This window comes from Propithecus coquereli, unplaced genomic scaffold, assembly GCF_000956105.1.
Source record: "Propithecus coquereli isolate 6110/MARCELLA unplaced genomic scaffold, Pcoq_1.0 Scaffold825, whole genome shotgun sequence".
Classification (NCBI taxonomy): Eukaryota; Metazoa; Chordata; class Mammalia; order Primates; family Indriidae; genus Propithecus; species Propithecus coquereli.
In genome coordinates this window covers 241,929-263,037 of record NW_012154452.1, presented here as the reverse complement: position 1 = coordinate 263,037, position 21,109 = coordinate 241,929, and the positions used below count along the sequence as shown (strand labels likewise).

General features: G+C 50.6%; 2 protein-coding genes across 8 annotated transcripts in view; one reads left to right on the top strand and one right to left on the bottom strand.

Annotated features, from left to right (window-relative positions):
• Positions 1-4,614, top strand: part of ZMYND8 (zinc finger, MYND-type containing 8) — a 116,990-nt gene extending 112,376 nt beyond the window's left edge. For 2 of the 6 annotated variants that reach the window (XM_012663711.1, XM_012663708.1), the window contains exons 23-24: positions 2,296-2,379; positions 4,147-4,581. In XM_012663711.1, coding sequence (XP_012519165.1) covers positions 2,296-2,379; positions 4,147-4,280 — 218 coding nt within the window. In that variant the 3' untranslated portion in view covers positions 4,281-4,581. Of the gene's footprint in view, positions 1-2,295; positions 2,380-2,524; positions 2,591-4,146 lie in introns of all 6 variants that reach the window. The other 4 variants (XM_012663712.1, XM_012663710.1, XM_012663709.1 and 1 more) reach the window with 3 other exon arrangements.
• Positions 4,615-13,915: 9,301 nt separating this feature from the next.
• The window catches only part of EYA2 (EYA transcriptional coactivator and phosphatase 2), a 237,608-nt gene continuing 230,414 nt past the window's right edge, over positions 13,916-21,109 (bottom strand). For both annotated transcript variants that reach the window (XM_012663704.1, XM_012663705.1), the window contains 2 exons: positions 19,082-19,182; positions 13,916-14,711 (listed from right to left, as the gene is read on the bottom strand). In XM_012663704.1, the coding sequence (XP_012519158.1) occupies positions 14,631-14,711; positions 19,082-19,182 (182 nt within the window). In that variant the 3' untranslated portion in view covers positions 13,916-14,630. The remainder of the gene's footprint in view (positions 14,712-19,081; positions 19,183-21,109) is intronic.

Here is a 21,109-nt window from a genome sequence, read left to right as displayed (position 1 = left end):
CTTTGATCACTCCTGTGAATAGCCACTACACTGCCGCTTAGGCAACACAGACGTCATCTCTTTTAAAAAAAAAGAGTTGTCACTCCATCCTGCCTCCACTTCCCCTTCTCACATGCTGCTCAGCACCTCTCAGCTCATATGATACGGTTTCTATTCCGATATTCCACCCGATTTTCACCATGGTCACCACTGACTCCTCAGCCATGAACAGGCATGGACATTTTTCATTCTGAATGTTGTTTTGAGACCTTTTCTTCCTGTTTTTGTTTTTAAAAGATAGGGTTTTGCTGCATTGCCCAAGCTGGCCTTCAACTCCTAGGCTCATGCCATCCTCCCGCCTTAGCCTCCCGAGTAGCTGGGACTACAGGTGTGCACCACCATGCCTGGCAACAAAGACCTTTTCTTAAAAGAAGACCAGATTGGCTACAGTCATGGGATTTTCATGTCAGAAAGGGCCTTCTCTCCAGGTTTTGGGTAGAGATTGAGGTAGATCCAGGACTACACTTAGATTTAGTCCCACATTTAGGACTTGGGAAGAGGGTGGGCAGGGTCACATCAGCCACGTGTGAGCACCGTGAGCTCATTGTGAGTAACTGAAGGGAGAAGAGTGTCGTGAGTCATTGCTGCAGCGATTCCCGAGAGCGTGAGCACGAGAAGTGGGTGGGGGCCCATCCACAGGGGCTTGTGTGGAGTGCAATCTTAGGGCTCCTCTGTTTTCCCTGTTTTTTTACCAAAGCAGTTTGCGCTGATGGATTGTGTCAAAGCAGAAAGACCTACTCATTTTCAGTCCCCTTCTGATTGTCTGACTTCACTCACTTTCTGTGACAGCGCTGCTGGCATGTGGTGGAGGAAGGTAGCCTTTAAACACATGGAGGTTTCTGGGCTGTTGACATGCATCTGGTACCAGGATGGTCAGTTAGGAGTGAGTTGGAAGGAGAAAGTTGTAGGAGGGGTGTGCCCTCCCTCAGTATGTGGGCCTAGGCCTCTCCTGTTTGTCTTTTCATTTTAAGATTTTAATTAAAGCAATACACGCATAAAGCTACAGAAGATAATTCAGAGGAAAACTCTTCCAAGTCCCGTTTCTACCGCTGTTTCTGGTCCTTCTGGTACTTACCTCCTTGTTTATAAATAATATGCTTTTTTTTGTACCTCTGTTTCTTAATTTTAGACATTATTTGTTGACTTCCAGCTTTAAAAGATGAGAGTTGAGGTCACAAGGAGCTTCTCTTTTCCTCCTCCCAAATTGCTTAGGCTACTGTGTTATATGCTGTGTGGGTTACCTTAGTCAAATGAAACACTTACCTAATCCTTAGTTCTTGTTCTGTCAGCCACAGACAGTATCTCTTGACCCCTCTCGTGGCAGCCGATCTCCTCCTTCACCTCTCCTACCCCTGCCATATCCAGGCTTCCCCCCGCTCTGTTACTTTCCCATTACTAAGGTAGAGAACATCTGCATTCAGTTCTGTGACTGCAGTTAAGCCTCACTCGTCTGTCATCTGAGTCTAAAAACTTGAAGTAAAACAACCCCTATTTACATTATTACGACCATACCATTCATGGCGGAGTCACATAGTGTACTACGATGACATTTCCATTCTTGGACAGCCTCACTTTTTTCCTGGAGTTTCTATTTTCCTTTATCTTATTTTCGATTTTTTCCCCTACCAAACTTCTCACCATATCAGTTATTTTACGGAAACTCCTTTCATAACACTGTTTTTTGATGCTTCGATTTTGGATGTGTTTGTTGGTATTCTACCATTGTCACTGAAGATTTAGGCTCCTTGCTGCTCTGTCTAGCCCTTTCCTCAGTCCTCCTCACCACAACTGCCTCCTCCACCCTCTCCTCCCTCTTCTGTCACCACCCTTGGCAGTATTCGAGTTATTGCTTGTCCTGAGCTCTCTGGAAACCTTGTGCTTCCAGTGCCTGCCTCTCTTTTTCCCGGTTGAATGGGGCTATTGGCAGAGCTAGTGGCTCTGAGAACTTTGCTTTCAAAATCCCGAGAATTTGTGGCTTACGGAGTGCCGAGTTGCTTTTATGTCATTGTATACCTTATTTCCTGCCTGTAATGCTGTGCCGTGTCCAGTGACCCTGTCCGTGGTTTGATACGCCTTTATAAAGAGTCATAGTCTGCCGCGATTGCGTTAAGTTGGAGAATGGTGACGTGAAGCAAGGAGCCAGCCGGTTCTAATAAGAGCGGCCTGTTGACGATGAACAAAAGTAGTGAGCACTTGGGGTTGTGCGGAATCCGAGCTCTCTGACAGACTCTGAGGCTGCCTGTGCTATTTCTTCAGTTAGCAAAAGGTGTGACAAGCAACCTGCCTATGCCCCAACCACCACAGACCACCAGCCGCACCCCAACTACCCAGCCCAGAAGTGTAAGTATGACCCTGTCTCACGGAAGCTGCCAGGGAGCGATTCCTGGCATGCAGAGGCTTGTTTTGTGTGTGTCTGTGTGTGTTTTTCTTTGTGGGTGTGTCTTCGACTGTTCTTTTGAGTGATGGGTCTCACTTTGCTTTGCAGCGTTCTTCTTAGCTGTGCCTCTGGTGTCCATCGCAAACCGCACTAGGAAATGAGAGAAAGCACATGGTTTGGCTTCCTGAGGGGATCTTCCTCACTCTTTCTTTAAAGGGTCCTAGATTAACACCAGTCCCCTCCTGCTGTGATCGCCCCATCAGCCAGTGCCCTGTGTCCTGGCTGTGTGAGGAGCTTGGCCCCGCAGACCCCTCACTGGCCAGCCTGGCTCTGTGGTAGAGACACGGTCCCGGGCTGCACCCTGCTCCCCTTCCTTCTGGTACCCCCAGCTCGTCTCTGCCCTCACCTGAGCTGGAAGGATTTGATGTAGTTTGACGACATCATCGTAGGATTTTCTCATGTATGGTGATGACCAACTGCATCACTTCCCAAAGACCGTCTAAAAGAGCTAGAAGTGTAGGCACGGCAGGTAGGGAAGAAGGCCTAAGAGGAGGTGGATTCGGTATTGTTCAGAAGACTCAGCCCTTGTAGCCAGCTCTCCCCGCCATGATACTGCCCCCTTTGGGTCATGGATGCAAGGGACTAAAACGAGGTCTCTCCTGAGTGAACACGTGACTCTGGAGATCTTTGACGTTCTCTTCATTACTTACCTTCCAGAAATAGAACTCATGATGAAACACACAGGTGCCATTTTTAGCAGGCAGTGAGCAGGGCAGCCCCCCAGGCAAGAGGATGCTCCCTTTCTCGCCCACCCCAGTTCTGTCTCTGAGCTTGGCACTCGGCTTCTTACAGCCAAACAGTATTACACCACCTCAAGAAATTAAGACGAGAAATTCTGTCCCAATCTGTCTGAACTTGGTAAACGATCTACGACAGGATGGGATCTTGGTGGTTGGCTGACAGGTCTCTCATAGTCGGCCGTCGGCGGAGCCTGCAGACCTGGCCTGTTGGATAAAGTGCTCTTAACAGACACCTCGTTGGGCTCTTCCTTCTCCTTTCTCGTTTCTTACTCAGTCACTGCTAAGCTCCTTGTACGTATGTCCTTGAAGCCATCCTAGGTCTTACTCTGGTTCCGCATCCTTCAGTGACCCTTAAGCTTGTCCTTACTAGGAGCCAGCGGGTCCCTGTTCCCAGGAGACTTAACTGTTCTTCTCTTTCATGATCCTCTCCCGTGGGTGGACAAGTGTGGTTTGGTTATAAGTCTGTTTTTCAAGTTGCCTATCAATGGATAAAAGAAATCCCTTTAATGTAACTAGTTGCATGCCAAATTTTGGTGCCTTTCTCCAGTGGCCGAGGTTGGACGCAGGGTGCATGGGGTGCTTGGTGTCATTCAGTGGTGTAACAAGGGTACACGGTTCCGGGTGTGGCACAAGAAATGCCTTCCTTGGCAATTTAGTACCTTTCCCACTAATCTTTATTCTCTGTGAGCATGATGCCCGACTGTTTTTCCAACCAGCTGTTGCTGAATCCTAAAAAATAAGTTCTGCCTTTGTATTCTACACACCCACAGGTTTAGGGAAGTCAGTGGTGGCAGCATTTTAACCGTTAGTGCTGTGTGGAGTGCGGGGAGGGCAAGGTGGCTTCCCAGATGGCAGGTGCGGATCAAATTGCAGGGTGGTTTCTTAGGTGCAGGTGGGGGGGCTGCTAACCGTGTCGGCTTTCTTCCCCAGACCATTCCCGGAGTAGCAAATCCAGCTGGAGCAGCAGCGATGAGAAGCGAGCGTCGGCACGTTCCGAGCACAACACCAGTAGTACCAAGAGTCTCTTGCCGAAAGAGTCTCGGCTGGACACCTTCTGGGACTAGGGGCAAATTGTGACCCAAACTGCCTACCCTATGGGGAGAACACCCAGACACCAGGAAAATAAGAAACAGCAAAGACAGGAGAACAGCCACCTTCAGACTTGAGAATTCTGAACATTCAGGCTTGGCCTGTGCCCCCGGCACAAGGGGCAGCCCACACTACAGGACGTCCGGCATCAGCCTGACTGAGGACTGTTCAACACACGTGAGCTCTGTGCTCGCGATGTAAATAATGTACAATTTGTGGATGTCACTAAACCTAGAGTACCTTCCCCCTTTTATATTTGTATTGACTTTAACTTATAAAAAAAAAAAAAAGAAAAACCATTAAAAAAAAACCACCCCAACAACAAAAAGAATGTTTTGATGTTGGAGGGAAGGGATGGTCTGTTAGCCTGTCGGCCACACAGCAGAATGGAGACTGGGCCTGGGCACTGCCATCTCACACGTGTCCTCTTCCTTGGATTCCCAGGGGAAAGCGAGCTGTTGGCACGTGCATGTCGGTGCGCAGCACGCTGGGATGTGGGGTTTGGGCTCAGACTCCGTGCTGCTGTGGGCATGTCCCATCAAGCCACTGGCTCCTTTCAAGTACTATGTTGTTATAAAACACAGGCTCTCCGGACTGGAAGGACACACGGAGAAGCTCATTTATTTTGTGTCATTTAAATGATGACTACTCCTCAAAGGGAAAAAACCAACGTCCTTGTTTACAGAAGAGAAGCAGAAAGAAGCCCTGCCCAGCTCGGTTGCAGAAGAGAAGATCGTAGAAAGCGTTAGGGTCATAAACTCTGAAACAAAGAGCAATCTTTCCTTTGCTTTGTGATTCCTTTAAACACACTCACACACGCTTGGCAAGAGACGCTGTGCTTCTCGGCAGCAAGAACTCCAAGGCAAGGTGCACGCAGAGGACGCTCGAGTCTGGGATGAAGCATGTATGTATTATTTATATGATGGAATTTTACATTTTTATGTAAGCATGAAACAAAGGCAGTATGAGAGAAAGCAAGACCGGTCATGCTGTCTGTGACACTACGTGTGCTGTAGGACCATTTTGTATGTTGTGTAAAACAAAAAGCATTGATCAAAGCAAAAAGTGATGTATGTATATGAGAAAATTAATTGTACGATATCATTCCAGTACATTCTGTTGTACATTTTAGTCTCGTTTACTTTCTCTTCATTGTTGATAAGAGGATGCGAACTGTACAGTTTCCAGCTAGTTACCATATTAGAGAAGAAATAAGAAGAGAGTATTAGAAGAAAAAAGGAGAGAGAACATTTGTGAATTGCAGTTGTCAAAAAAAAAAAAAATAGCCTAGCTGGCCTTACTTGTGAAGCATAATTGCTTTTAGCATATGGAAGTATTTTTTCACATTTTCTTTGTATAAAATTTGTATTAAACTTAAATATCTTTTTGATGGTGGTGTTTCTTTGTGACTGAGCCAGTGGACTCGCACGGTATGCTCTTTTGGGTCCCCCCCCACCAATTTTTTCAGATCCTTCACCTTTTTTTAATTAAACTGTTTTGGAAAAATGCCTTGGTCGTCCTCGAATTTGCAGTTTTCCATTTGGTCCGGATGGCTTTGTCAGGTTACAGAACCAAACACAGCAGAGGGGACCCGGAGAGGCTCAGAACGCCCTCCAGGTGGTGGGCATGTTAGCGATGACGGCCCCTGGCTGGCGCCTCCTGGGCCGGTCGCGGAACAGCAGTGGGAGGGGAGGAGTTGTCTTTCTGAGGCCAAGACGGGCCGGGCTAACAGGCTGTGTGTGGGCAGCAGTGATCCTGGCACCACCCGGTGCCCTGATCCACGGGTCTGGGCCTGGGGAAGGCGCCCTGGGCGTGAGGAGAGTGAAGCAGTCTTGGAAGTCTGAGCTTTGCTTTCTTAGGGCGCGGTGCCCTTTTTCTCTGAAATCCAGTAGTTTCCTAGAAGAGATCTGCCCCGCCAGCACCTTCCTGACGAGGCCAAGACAGGGCCCACAAGGGCGTTTGGGAGCACGAGTGTAAGTTCTTCCAGATGATCGGACGGCACACGTTGTGTCGGGCGCTGTCGCGGCACTGAGGATACCGTGGTGACGTCCAGGGATCCGGTCCCTGCCCTCCTCGAGCTTGCATCCTACTGGGGGTGACGTCAGGTATTTACAGGGGACCTAGCATGTGCCAAGCACCATGTCAGCTACTGGGGAAGGGTGGTGAGCAAAGGCCGGGGAGCCCTGCCTCGGTGGGCCTTATACAGTCTTCACAGAAGACAGACCATCTACGAATTTAAAAACAACGTGAAAAAGATTACCAAATGGATCAATGTCATGAAGGTGGAGGTCCGCGAACTCCACTGACGGCCAGAGGAAACAGGACTTTGCGGGCGATACCGTCTCTGTCTCGACTGCCCGGCCCGGCTGCTGTGGCGCGAACCCGGCCGTGGAGGGCACATGAGAGGGCGCGGTCGAGTTCGGTAAGGTTTTACAGTCCCTGCAATTTGAATTTCAGTCCTTGTGTCCCGAAATGATTCTTTTGGTTTTTTTCCAATCATCTGAAAATGTAAACAGTCTTCTCAGCTCAAGGCCTTGCAAAAGCAGGGGATGGGCTGGATTCAGGCCACTGGCCACTGGCCGACCGGTGCTGTAAAGGGACAAAGTGGAGGTGGATTAGAGCAGAACCGAGAGGTGCAGGTGACCACTCTGAGACCACACAGAGGCCTCTTTTGGGAGGGGGCATTTGGGCTGAATGGGTAGCTTTCTGTGGAAAAATAAAACGTAGATGAGTGTCCCAGACAGAGGGACCAGCAAGTGCAAAGGCCTTGGGGTACGTGTGAGCTTGACATGCTGAGCAACAGGAAGGCCAGCGCGGCTTCAGGGAGTGAGTGAGTTGGAGAGGGTCCCGCTTGTTCCAGGGTCAGTGGTCGGTGACGCTCACATGGCAGACTGTGATTTCCCCTTGATCTTAGGGAGTGAACCAACCCAGAAAGGGCTGATTGTCCCCCTGAGATGGGACTAGTTGTGATCTCCCACTGGCTGCTGTAGAGACAGGACCAAGAAGTGACTGGCTCAAGACCACAGAGCTAGTGAAAGATTCTATTTTGACTCAGACTTAAGTGTTCTTTCCAGTAGATAAGGCTTTTTTTTTTTTTTTTTTTTTTTTTTTTTTTTTTTGAGACAGAGTTTCACTGTGTTGCCCGGGCTGGAGTGCCGTGGCGTCATCCTAGCTCACAGCAACCTCAAACTCCTGGGCTCAAGCGATCCTCCTGCCTCAGCCTCCCGAGTAGCTGGGACTACAGGCATGCGCCACCATGCCCGGCTAATTTTTTCTATATATTTTTAGTTGTCCAATTAATTTCTTTCTATTTTTAGTAGAGACGGGGTCTCGCTCTTGCTCAGGCTGGTTTCGAACTCCTGAGCTCAAACAATCTGCCTCCCAGAGAGCTAGGATTACAGGTGTGAGCCACCGCGCCGGCCTATTTGTCATTTTTTAAGTGAAAGAAATTGTTAGCATCCCTTTCTTGGGCATGCCTGTGCACCTTCCCTCTGTTGTTGCATTTTATCCTGGAGACCAGCCTGGGGAGAGACGCGGTCACCCCACTGTCTTCTTTCAGCTCCGGCGAGCCATGCCTTTCTTGCCTCTTTCTGCTTCTGCGCTCTCTGCTCCCTCAGCCTGACACCCCCTTCTGTGGCTGGCACCTTATTCTTCAGGCTGTCTTTCAGATGTCACCCCTGAAGTAGCCACTCACCCACTTGCCCCTCCTGTCCTCTGCATCTTGTCAGTTCTCTTCATATCCCCGAGCAAAGTTTCCAGGCGACTTTATTTCCTCTGTGTGTGTGTGTCCAACTCGAATGTGAGCTGTGCGCGGGAGGACTTCCAGGACTTGGCAGGGCTGACGAAGGTCACACGGCTCCTACGGCGTGGGCAGCGTTGTACAGGTCAGCCCCTGAGCCTTCCTCACCTGGAGGTGTCCCCGTACCTCCCAGCCTCCCATAGAAGAAAGACATCCAAGGAAGTGGCTGGCTTACTCGGAGGTACGGAAATGGTTATTTGTTTTTAAATGCTGAATTTCCGTTTTACTATTTATTCAACTTTGTAATGCAGTCACGCGACTCAGATTTAAAGATGATAGGAAAGGGCCCACTGTACAAAGTCCCTCTCTCCCAGCCACCCTGGTCTCCTCCGAGCTCCCTTCCTGCACATCCGCAGGAAGAGTCTCTGCATTTACAAAAACAAATGCAGAGAGACACTCCCCACTTTGTCTGCATAAACGGCAGCATTTGGTACACACTCCTCTGCCTGGCCCTCCCTTTGTAACTTGTCCGAAGCCTCGAGTATCGTTCCATATTGGTACAGTTCAAGAGCATCTTCATTCCTCTTTATGGGTGCGCTGTATGTGTTACGTGGGCAGGTGATAACGCATGTGGCCAGTCCCCAACTGGTGGACATTCATGTCCTCCACCAAACACTGGCTGCGGCGGGTGGCCTGCCTCGCGCCCTGCGCACCTGTCCCGGCGCGAGTGCCGCGGAGCCACGCCCACAGCGCCGCGCCAGGCGGTCCGTGGGCGGCCAAGTGAGAGGGGAAGGGCTCAGGGGTGCAGTTTGGGTGGAGTGTAGACGCCCGATGACTCTGAGTCTATGCATGAGGAGCCGCAGAGGGAGACACGCTGGGGCCTGGCGACCCTGGCACAAGCTGCTGCGGCCCTCGCTCCTTCCTCTCAGCGACGGCCAGGCCGGGGACAAGCACCGCTCCGACCGCCAGGGGACGACCTTTGCACGCGCCGGCACTCTCGCCGCCTGGTGGCCATGGGCGGAACTGCGGCTGGCGGGGACAGCTGGACCACGGGGGACCGCGAGCGTGTGGACCAGCATCGTTCATTCGCAGACGGCTGTTTCCTGCGCCGTCCGTGGGAGCCAAGCGCCGGGGCGCGGTGGCGAACAAAGCAGGCGCGCCGCGTCCTCACTGAGCATGCGGTGCACTAAATAAAGAGGGTGGGGGGCAGGTGGATGCTGTGGTGGGGACGCCTCTCGAGGGGCTGACCTGTGAGCTGCAACCTGAGGATGTGGGACCGAGCCGGGACACCTTGGGCAGCGATTCTTAACGCCGGCTGAGCATTAGAAGCACCTGGGAAGATTTTAAAAAACCCAGTTTACTGCCCGGACGCCACCAGAATAAGGCGCCAGGCTCTGAACTGGGGCTCGGGCGTCTGGACTTCGTGGAGCCGAGCTGGGAGCCACCGACCTGGCTGGAAGAGCTGCGGGGAGAAGGAAGCGCACCTGCAAAATCCCTGAGGCGGGGATCCCTGCGCCTTCGGGGAAGAGAAGGAAGGAGGGTGGGGCCGGGATGGAGGGGCCTGGAAGCAGCGGGTGTCGGGATCAGAGAGGGAGAAAGCTGGGGCGGAGGCGGAGGGCGCGGATCCCACGGCGCCGTGTGCTCTGAAGGAGACGGGAAGCCAGGCTGGGCCGGTGTTTTTTTTTTAAAAAACAGCTTTATTGAGGTATAATTCACATGTTATACAATTCACCCATTTAAAGTGTATAATTCAATGATTTGAAGGTATTTTACAATAATATTTTTTTAAAAAGTTTGTGGTGAAATATATATAACATAAAATTTGCTATTTTTACCATTTCTAACTATACAATTCAGTGGCATTAATCAGAGCTGTGTTTTCCAAAATTCAGCATTCAGCTACCACCTTCGTTCACGTCAGGTACGTCAGGACACCAGCTATATTCTTACACCTTAATCCAGTGAAGCAGATGTCCCCCATATTCCTCCAAGCGTCCCACATGCTGGGCTCTGTGCTGAGTCTTTCCGTGCCGTAATCTTTTGGTCTTCCTGATAACTCCACACGTGAGACAGGCACTAGTAATGGGCCCACTCTCCAGATGAGGAAACTGAGGGTCAGAGAGAAAGAAGTGACTTGCTCAAGGTCACACAAAAGGTCAGTGCCAGAGCCAGGACTCAGCCAGACTGCTTAATTCCCAAGCTGGCGCAGTGAGCCATCGGATGACACTGGCCCAACCACAACTAGCCCCGTGGCTGCGGCACCATGGTAAGATGACAACACACCTTCCCAGGCACCCTTTCCCTGACTCCTCTCAATCACCCATGGGGTGGGTATTGTCCCTTCTTTGTGCAGCTTGGGAAACTGAGACTCAAGGGTTAAATGAATTTGGAGGGGTCAGGTTTTTAGCTGCAAATAACAGAAGCCACTCTAGCTCATTTGAGCAGGCAAAGAATTTCTTAAAGGATATTTATTGAGTGGCTCCCAGATCTCCAGGAGGGTCAGAGAGGTGGGCTGGGAGACTGCACAGCCACCAACAGTGTCCAGATTATATTTCAGGACCTGCCTGTTAAGACTTCCCCCATCACTGCTGCTGGGCCAGTCCCTGCAGCTCTCACTAGGGAGAGTCCCTTCTGCCTCCTTGCTAGACTGGATTCCATGCGGCAGAATCCACTTCCACTGCTTTCACATGTGGCTGTATCTGGATTGGCTGGGCTTGGGTTCGTATAGGTGCATCTGATGGACTGAGCCTAAGCGCCATTTGGTGTATTTGCTGAGCCTGGGTACCATCTGGGGACATGTGATTGGCTGAGCCTAGGTCACATGCCTACATTCTAACTGCAAGGCTGGGGAAGTGAGAGTCAGGCTTCTGGTGCAGACTCATAAGGTGGGAGATTGTGTAAACAAAAGGCCTATGTTGACAAAATGATGACAGCATGTATCGCAGAGCTGTCCACGGTCTGTAAGTCAGGTCAGTGTAGAGAGCAGAATTCACGCGGCCGGTTTAAGGAGCAGGGTCAGTAAGCGAGCTGCTCTGTACCGTGCCGGCTCGGCTAGGCTGGAAACACAGTTCCCAGAATTCCCTTTCATGAAGGTTCCATGCTCAGCTTGACCAAAAGAGGAGCTGTGTGTGTGAGAGTCTGAAGGCGGAAGGAAAGCAGCAGCCTCTGCTGTCCTAAGGTCTCTGTGGCCTTCTTCCTGGCTCCTGGACGTCAGCACCTGGCCCGTCACCAGCCGCGTGGCTGCAGAGGCAATGGTTCCCCATCGATGCCCGCCCCCAGGGCCCCCTCTGCCACCTCCCTGAGGCGCCAGACGTGCCTCACAGCTTCTCAGGTTGCCAGGGTGGGGAGTCCGGATCCCGCCCCAGGCCTTCCCGTCCCTGTCCTCCCACGGTCGTGTACAGCCTAATTCCCACGATAAATTACTTATCCCAGACCCACAGGCCAGATCTGACTGACGCATCAAGAGCATTTACAGAATTGCGAGGAGGCTGCAGAAACCCGTCTGCATTTCCGGAAAGCCACGGTGCAGCTGCTGCGGAGGAGACGCGGGGTCCGGAACTGCAGCGCACTGGCGTGGCCTGGCTGGAGGCAGCTGCAGAATGAGTTTTTTGCTTTCTCTTTGGTTCGGGAAGCTATGGCAGGAGGAAGGATGGTTCAGTGTTGGACAAGCCCGAGATGTGGCCGGGATCAAACCCTTGGCTTTGCCACCTGGCCCAGGGCTCTTAGCTGCCCAAGGCTGTCTTTTCAGGGCCTGGTGTTAATGCAAAACCGAAGCCTCAGGGCCCAGCAGACAGCCTGAGCCCGACAGACAAGGTTTGTTACGACCAGAGTACTGACCTTGGGTCACCTTGATGAACCGATGGAGAAGGGAGCTTCATTTGCATACACAGCAGCTCCTGTGTTCCAGGCGATCTACGCCCACTGCATTCTAATTAGCTGCATTTCGCAGCGGGGGACAGCAACAGCCCCGGAGGGACAGAGGCTGCCCAGCCTGTGAGAGGCGGAAGCTGGGTTTGAATCCAGTCTAATGACAGCAACATGCCCAACGACTATATCTTTGTCATCGCGAGAGAAACTTTTGTATAAAAGCCCCGAATTCCTTAATTAGCAATCAGGCACTCACTCTTCGCTGGGCACAGTGTCAGGTGCCGGGAGGCGCCCGACGGCGGGGCGGGGGCTGCAGGGCAGAGAGAAGCCCACCTCGCCTCCAGCCAGAGTTCGCCAGATACTCATCTTTGGCTAAATTCCTAATGGTTGAATTTTAAAATCAGTATTTGGCTGGGGCTGTATTATCATCATTCTCAGTATCTTCTGGATATTAAACCCCAACATATTCCCAAACAATTTAAACTATTATTACAATTTTGAAAATTAGAGCAGTCCATGTTTAAAGTCGGGCGGAGTGCAGGAGCACGAGCTGCCCCCTACGGATGGCTCTGGTGGCCACCAGTGTCTCTCTGCTTCCTGTAGAGACATAGTGATAGTGTTTGCTGAGGCCGCCACTGTGGTCACTGCAGGTCACGTCTGGGGCCTGAACACATTGTCCTTGGTGCTATAATTTCATCAGAGCAATCCTGCAGCATGGGCGTGGCCTGAGGGAGATGCTTTCTGAATCCTTCCAAGGGCAGCCTCGCGTTCTTGCTTGTTTCCTGGTCCGACTTCAAGCGGCATCTGCGGGTGGCTTGGGCCGGCTGCGGGGTCGCTCTGCCCCCTGGTGGTCACTGGTGAGCATAGCTTCGCGGGTGTCGAGCTTGCAGCAACCAGGGCTCAAAAAACATTGTGGGAAAAGTGGTCCCGTGTTTTTAACTCAAATTCCCCTTACCCGGGATAAACTGCAGGTCCAGGCAACAACACGGATGCATCTCAAAAGCATTTTCAGTAGAAGCAGCCAGGCTCCAAAGATTGCATTTTGTGTGAGTTCACTTACGTGAAATTCTAGATTAGGCCAAACTCTTCTTGGTGACAGAAGTCAGAGCTGTCATGGAATGTAGATGTAGACTGGGAAGGGCACGAGGAAGTCAGCCTTTTGCCTGGAAATGTCTTCTGTCTTGATCTGGTGGTGTAATTATGCCAGTGTAATCATATGTAAAAGTACATCAAGATGTATACTTGAGATTTGAGATTTGAGCAATAAACTTCGTTGATTACAAAATTTAAAAAAACTCCTTTAAATTCATGAAGGCATCCTGTGATCAGACGCCCTGCTTCCATCCTTCTCCTCCAGCAGCTGCGGTGATTTTGAAAATAAAAATAAAAATAAAAGAATCACATCACACCACTCTCCTGCTGGTCCTTCTCTGATGTCTTTTTTTTTGAGACAGGGTCTCACTCTGTTGTCCGGGGTAGAGTGCCGTGGCATCATCATAGCTCACTGCAGCCTCAAACTCCTGGGCGATTCTCCCAAAGTGCTAGAATTACAGGTGTGAGCCACCTCGCCCGCCCGCCTGTATAGGTTTTGTGGAGGATTCTTGGAGTTGTCTTTGCCACAACAGGGAAGAGCCTGTCTGAGAATTAAGGTCACATAAGAGAAAGCCATTTTATCACCTGGATCCGGCTATGCCTGAAGACAGATATCACCTAAAGTTTCTGGAGACTCCTTCCTCCCTCGCTCCGTCCCTCCCTCCATCCCTTCCTCTCTCTCTTTCCCTCCCTGCCTTCCTTGTTTCTTTCCTTCTCTTCTTCCTTCCTCCCATCCTTTCCTCCTTCCTCCCTCCCCCTTCCCTTCCTTCTTCTCTTTCTCTTTCTCTCCCTCCCCCCTCTTTTTCTTGACTTGAGCCAATTTGACTTGGATTTTATTCTTTTGCGACTGAAAAAGACCAACACATTTGGAAGCCTTGAGAGTGGTAATGAAGTAACTACACCCTACCCCACTTCAAAATGTAAACGTGGTTTTATTTAATGCCTTTAATCCATCACAAAGGACTGCTTCCTTCCCAGCGTCCCCTCTCCCTAGAAAACAAGATGGCAGCATAAGGCACGCGCACTGTCCACGTGACATTGAGTAGGGTCTTTGAAAACAAAGATAAGCAATAGTCTTCCCAGCAGCCCGAACTGCCTCCCTCGTTAGTGTTCAAAGAGTGATTGTACCCCCAGCACAGCCTGGAGAATAGAGTGCTTAAATTAGATCTGTGAACCCCCTCACATGCCAGTTTAAAAAACCAAACCAAACCAGAGACTAAGAAAACCAACAACACAGGTACAAGAGCATAATACCAGCGTAATGAGATTAGTCCATAAATTACAAAGAAAAAAAAAATGAGCCCATCCCCTCCTCATCAGCAGCCCCCCGCCCCCGATCAGCACTTCCTTGCTTTTGTTCTGTGAGTCTGGTAGAAAAGTCTGGACTCTGAGCCAGCCCTTTGTCCCAGAGTGAGATGTTCCAAAGCCAATGTCGGGCACTTTGCTTGTCAGGACCCCCGTTGGGACCGAGCGGACAGCTTTTGAGACAGTCATTGGACACATCCTCTCGGCTGTGGGACCCTGCCTGGTGTCCGGCGTCTGGGTCTCTGCGGTTCGCGGTGGGGACGTGGGGAAGGCGAGAGGGCCCGGGCGGGCGTGATGGCAGGTGGAGATGTCGCCGGTTCTGCTATAAATACTCCAGCTCCAGGGCGTGCCTCAGTGCCTCCAGGTCAGCGTGGCAGGATATCCGCCAGAAAGGCATGTTGTGCTGGAACACAGAACGCCAGGTCACCGCCCTGCCCCGTGCCCCCGACCCGCCTGGCTGGACCCGTATGAGAAGCCGACCCCAACTCGGTCCGGCGTGTGGGTACTTCCCAAGCCGTGAGGCACCAATACTGTTGGCAGAGCCACGTCTGGCCACCAGTACGGCCAGACCGGTTCTGTTCGCCCAGAGTCTGCTCTGATGGGCTCGCCCTGCGCTGCTCGGGGGTCCCCGTCCGAGCCCCTCCCCTCTGTCGGTCCTGCTGTGGCGCAGGCGGTGCGCTGGCGCGGTGTTAAATCACACAGCAAGAAAGTAATTCCTTTTTTAAAAATTTGTTCTCGATCCTGCCTCTTCAAGAAGAAAGTCCCGGCTAGGTGCTAGAACCCCTCCCAACAGTTCCCCTTCTCCGTTTTGAACAGGCAGAGCTGGTCGCAGAGGGGCTTGGGCGAGCCATGGTTTGTAGCTGGACCAGGATGGCGTGAGTTTGTTTTCTTTACAGCTTTTGCTTTTAGCTTTTCCTTTTCTTGACAGTGGGTGATGCTTGCTCTATGTCATTGTCATGATGTCGAGTTTTCAGTTTTAAATAAGCGTTAGGTGACTGAAAGGAAAATGTGAAATAGTACAGGCAGTGTGTGGTTACAACCAAAGTCGTGACTGGTGTGAGACGTGGTATGTTGATTACAGCAAGAAATCGCTAACGTGGAAGAATCACCAGTCACTGATGTGAGGTGTGAGGCGCTTCTATAGGGTGATGGTCAAAGGCAAGGGTGCCCTGGCGGGAGCCCTGCTGTGGACACTCAACGCCACCAGCCGGGTGACCTTAGGCAGTTTACTTTGCTGCTTGTCTGTCAAATGGAGATGCTTGCTGTATACAATTGCGGCTGTTCACGATGCCTGGCACGTACGAAGTGCTCCATACATATTAGCTATTATGATCAAGTCTATGTACACAAGGACCTACCCAGATAAATAGGACAAAGTCAGGAAGGATACAGGACAAATACGTGTATGTACGTGGTGGAATGAATTCTGGGGGTTTTCAGTAGTTTAAAAAATAATAAATAGGACTATAACATGAAGAATTAAAACAATCATGAAGGCAGGTGTAAATAAAATGTCATGGGAGCCAGCAAGAGGAAGCAGACTCTTTTTTAGTGGCAGTGAATGGGATGGGGGTGGCCCAGAGGAGAGAGGGGCATGAGAACCAGGCCTTGAAGGATGAACGAGGGCTTCAGGCTTGGCAGGTTGCTGAAGGGAAGGGTGTTCCAGGCAGGGTGCTCCTGGGAGAGCAGAGGAGGAGACACAGGATGCAAGGGACAGGGTGACCTGGAAATGCCATTGTGTGGAGTGGCTGTGGCATGGTGCATGCAGGTATGTGTGTTACTTTCCCTTCCTATCTGGAGGTTGTCATGTTAGTATGTGACCCCTGGAGCCATGGCAGCTGTTTTGAGATCGTGAGGCAACACACCAGAAAATAAAAAGCCAAAGATGGTGAGAAACGTCGAGCAAAAATGATCCTTTGTAAATTTTTGACCCACTGAGCCAACCAGTCTACCTACTTCTAATCTTGTTGGGTGTGCAGGTGTGTAAGCCATCATTACTTGCGTTTTCTGCTACCTGTAGCTAAAAGATACTTAGTCTCCTGGAGACAGTCATTGGCCCTAAATTGTTTGCTGAGTAAAAAGATGTCCTTGATGAGCATATGGATGCCAAGTGTTCTTGTTGTGATTCTGAGGTTTTATGCCTAGAGGCCAGAAACTATGCAGGGGTCCATTGTCCCTGGAACACACCAAGCCCGTTCCTGCCTTTGGGGCTCTGCACTTACTACTCTGCCAACTCTCTCTTTTTTTTGAGATGGGGGTCTCGCTTTGTCACCCAGGCTGGCGTGCAGTGGTGCAATCATAGCCTACTGCAGCCTCAAACTCCTGGGCTCAAGTGGCCCTCCTGCCTTAGCCTCCCGAGCAGCTGGGACTACACGTGCTTGCCATCGTGCCTGGCTCTGCCGACTCTTTATATCATTGGTCGTCTTCACCTTTCTGGTCTGTGGTAGGCAGGAAAATAGTCCCCCAAAGAGGTCCACATCCTAACCCTTAGAACCTGTGGCTATGCGACCTTACAGGGCAAAAGCGATTTTGCAGCTGTGATTACGCTCAGGATCTCGAGTTGGGGGAGATTACCCCGAGGGCAGGGCCTTAGTTCCACTGTTCACTGCTGTCCCTGCAGCGGGCTCTGCTGCACAGGTGGCACTCATGGAGCTTTCATTGGAGGCACAGATAAACCACCGATAAGAAATAAACAAGAAAAGCTCATCTCCTTGTAAATGCTATGAAGTAGAACAGAGGGTAGGAACAGAGGGTAGGGTAGAAAGCAGCAGCGTGCGTGTGTGTGTGTGTGTGTGTGTGTGTGTGTGTGTGTGTGTGTGTGAGCAGTCAGGAAAGGTCTCTCTAGGGGAGTGTCATTTAAGCAGGCCCTGGTAAGATGTGGAGGGAAGGTAGAAGACATAGCAAATGCAAAGGCCCTGAGGAGGCTTTGAGCTTGCAATGTAATGTTCACTGCTGCATTGTATGGCTCTTGGCACATAATAGGTGCTCAAGAAATATTTGTGGAAGGAATGAAAGAGGAAGAGAGGGAGGAAAAGAGAAAAGGTAAATTTCTCAAGTCCCTACGAATGCATGCTTTTCCCTTTTCTTCTGTAGCTTCTAAACAATTCCTGGCTCGAGGGGAGCAGAAAGCTATCCATCACGGGTAACAGGTGCCATCTCTTTAATGCCTTCTAGTTCTCCCAGCTCCCCCACCCGGCCCCCATCCTGGCCAGGCCTTCCTTTCCCTGCAAAGATGGATTCTGGTTGCCACCCGGTCAATCCTGCCCCCTTTAAAGACTACGATTCATTTTTCTGAGAGAGCAAAGGTGGAACAGAATGTCTCAGCCACCTCCCTCCCAGGCTTGATGGCTCCAGAGCGCCAGTGCGTTTGTCACTGGTGGAGAGGTGGAGACAAATGACCCACTAAAATGGAGATATTAGCAACACTGTCAGCAGAAGCAGTCAAAGCCCCTGGTCTGTGGCCACTTGTCACGCTGCTCAGGTGGTGGCGGCGGCCAGGCTGGTAAGGAGAGCTGCTGGCTGACAGCGCTTCTCACTAATGGGCTGGGGCCGCGGCCTCAGACACCAGCAGGGAAATTTTTAGGGGAGCTTGGTGTATGTCAGGGGTGCCTGGTCTTCTTTGGTGGACTCTTGTCTGACTAGCTTAGGAGTGCGAACCGACGGTGTTTGAAACTCATTTGGAGCAAGACACAGGTAGGTTTGCATGTGCCAGCTGTGTGACCTTAGGCAAATTAATTAACCTCTCTGAGTCTCCAATCCATCCTCTATAAAATGGGGTGGAATGATGCCCACTCTGCAGGGGTTTTTTGGGGATTGAATAAAATGATGTAATAAAGAGTTGTGGTTAAGGGCACGGGGTTAGCTTGGCACCTGGAGGTGCCAGTTACAGCTCTGCCACACACCAGATGTGACAGAGACTGCCAGCTATCCCCCAACAACCTATCTCCCCGTCTCTCTGAGAAGAAGCCCCCGTTTTTTAGCTGGGCACATGGTGCTGACGATAAGGCTACATCTCCGGCAAAGGGGAGGAACCTTCCAGGTGGAGGGAACAGCACATGCAAAGCCTTCTGAGCTCCCCTCTCCTGACGCCCTTTCTCAAGACCCCAGGGCCTTCCCTTTTCTTCTGGGTTTTGTCCGCTGAGACCCTAAACATTTTTGCATTTCCTTGGGATTTGTTGCCAGGGAGAGAAGGGGGAAACCAGGTCCCCCAAATTAAGCTCTGTGACATTAACAATCCATTTCCCAGGACCCCGGTTGGGGGGTGGCAGGCTCTCTGGGGCACTGTTGACAGGTCCAGACTCAGGACTTTGGCAGCTGTTTCTTTTCTAAGAACAGAGATGTGGCCACCAGAACCCCCTGCCCTCTCCTCCCGGGCCCGAGATCACAAATGTGGGATTTTCTTTTTCATTAGCTTAATGCTGCCTTTATTAACTGGGAAGGGTTCCTGGAACAAATGATCAGCGAGTATTAAATAAAACGCACACACGTGCACCAGCCCCACCAGCCTGCCCCGACGCGCGTCTCTGGGTTCCCCAGCAGTTGTCCCAGAAACAATCAGGGGCGACCAGGGGTGGCGGCCAAAGGCACAGAGGGGATTTGCAGAAGGAAATTACTTCTGCGATTTGCAAATGGGGGTGGACGGGCGAGAAAGAGCCCGGGCGGGAGGACGCAGCCGTGAGGGAGGTGGAGGAAGCCCCCACAGGAGCCCTCGGAGACCGCGGCGGGCTGCAAAGAGCCCGAAAAAGCAGCGCCAGGGACGGAAGGAAGAAGTACCTTTTTCGCTCCTTGCTCCTCTTCGACACCGTCGCCGATCACGACATAGACGGCCTTCCTGCCGAACCTCTGCATTATCCTCTCGAAGCAGCTCTCCTTCCCTGCGCACGTGGCCGAAGGAAACGAGGAGAAGGTGGGTGAGGACCCAGGAAACGCGCCTGCTGCGTGCAGCGTCCCCCCAGGGCCGGGCGTGAGGATGAGTGCGCTCGAGCACAGGGCCGAGGTGAGCGCGGCTACACCGTCCCCGTGTGAAGGAGGCAGAAAACTCGGAAACCGGGTGGCGCTGGGGTGGCACACACAGCAGGAAGGAGCTGCAGGCTTTATAGCAGGCTCCGGGGTCTGCCCGATGTAGGCCCGACGGTGGCCAATGTACTTAGTACCGCTGGTGAAAATGTTATATTAGTTTTCCACAATTAAAAATAAAAGTATTGGCTGGGCACAGTGGCTCACGCCTGTAATCCTAGCACTCTGGGAGGCCAAGGCGGGAGGATCGCTTGAGCTCAGGAGTTTGAGACCAGCTTGAGCAAGAGCGAGACCCTGTCTCTACTAAAAATAGAAAAAATTAGCCAGTCAGCTAAAAATAGAAACAAAAAATTAGCTGGGCGTGGTGGCGGGTGCCTGTAGTCCCAGCTACTCAGGAGGCTGAGGCAGGAGGATCGCTGGAGCCCAGGAGTTGGAGGTTGCTGTGAGCTAGGCTGACGCCACGGCACTCACTCTAGCCCGGGCAACAGAGCCAGACTCTGTCTCAGAAAAAAAAATAATATAAAATAAAAAAATGTTCTAAATAAGCCGGCAAAGGCAGCTGGTGAGAGGTATACACAAAGAAAATGAAAGACTCACAGGATCTTGTTGAAAAATCTCTAATAGCCATTTTGGCCTGAATTACTATGATTTAAAAATCTAAAGGCACTTTGATATAATGTTCAGACCTAGAACTTCAGTAAAGACAAAAGTTGCCATAAGAAAATGCTTCCAAAGTATTTTAAGTTGATTTTTTTTGCTCCAGAAAAAAACAAGGGTAAAAATTTCTAATCAAAAATTAATTTAAAAATTTCTAATTAACTAGATTTATTTTGTATTATTATACATTCTTACATGATACAAGAATTAAAAAAACCAGGCCCCCAAAGGAAATCAATATTTCTTTGCATAAAAAGAAAGTAGCCAATGAGAAACAATGCTGTTAATTCCTAGTTATTAAATTCTCTTACCTGATGAAAGCCCTCAGCCTAGACTTGTTTTCTTTGCTAATAAGGGAGATCAGCAGGTGTTAGGAGTTAAAGATAGGCTAGTACTAAATTGAGACTTTCTCCTTGAAAGAGAATTACGAAAGATAGCAATGTTCTATGTGGTTTAAGGTTTGATTCAAGGTTATCTGATGACCAAGGTTATTTGAGGTACCACCTAAATAAAAATCACCTTATATACCATGCTGCACTGTGAACTGTTCTTTTTCTTCCTTAGTAACAAAATTCCATGAGTTTTAGCTGGGCTCTCTCAGCCACTCAGCTATGGACTACAATTCCCAGCTTCCCTTGCAGCTAGTGGTGGCCATGTGACTAAGGTGGGCCAATAGGAGATGAGTAGACACAATGTGCACCCCTTCTGAGCTTGGCCTTGAAGTATCAGACATGCATTACTCCTTCCTCTTTTCGCCTTTCCCATAGGCTGGAATGATGATGTGGCAAGACTCTGATTTGACCATATATGTGAGAATAAAACCACGAGAAATGGTGGAAAAATAAAATGGGGGTCCTGGGTTCCTGGATGACTTTGAAGACAGGGTCACCCCTCCAGCCTGGATTACTGGCCTCTTCTGTCATGTGAGGGAGAAATAAACTCTGAGTCTGATGTAAGCCCTCGTATTTGGGGTGTGTTTGTTACGGCAGCTTTGCCTGTATCTTAACTAACAGACACTTTGGAAAACTGTGGTCCCGCTCAACCTCTTTAGAAGCAGAGGTTAAGGCAAGCGGGTCGTGAGGGTTGTTCTGGGGATCTGAGTCACGCCCATGGACAAGCTGCATAAAC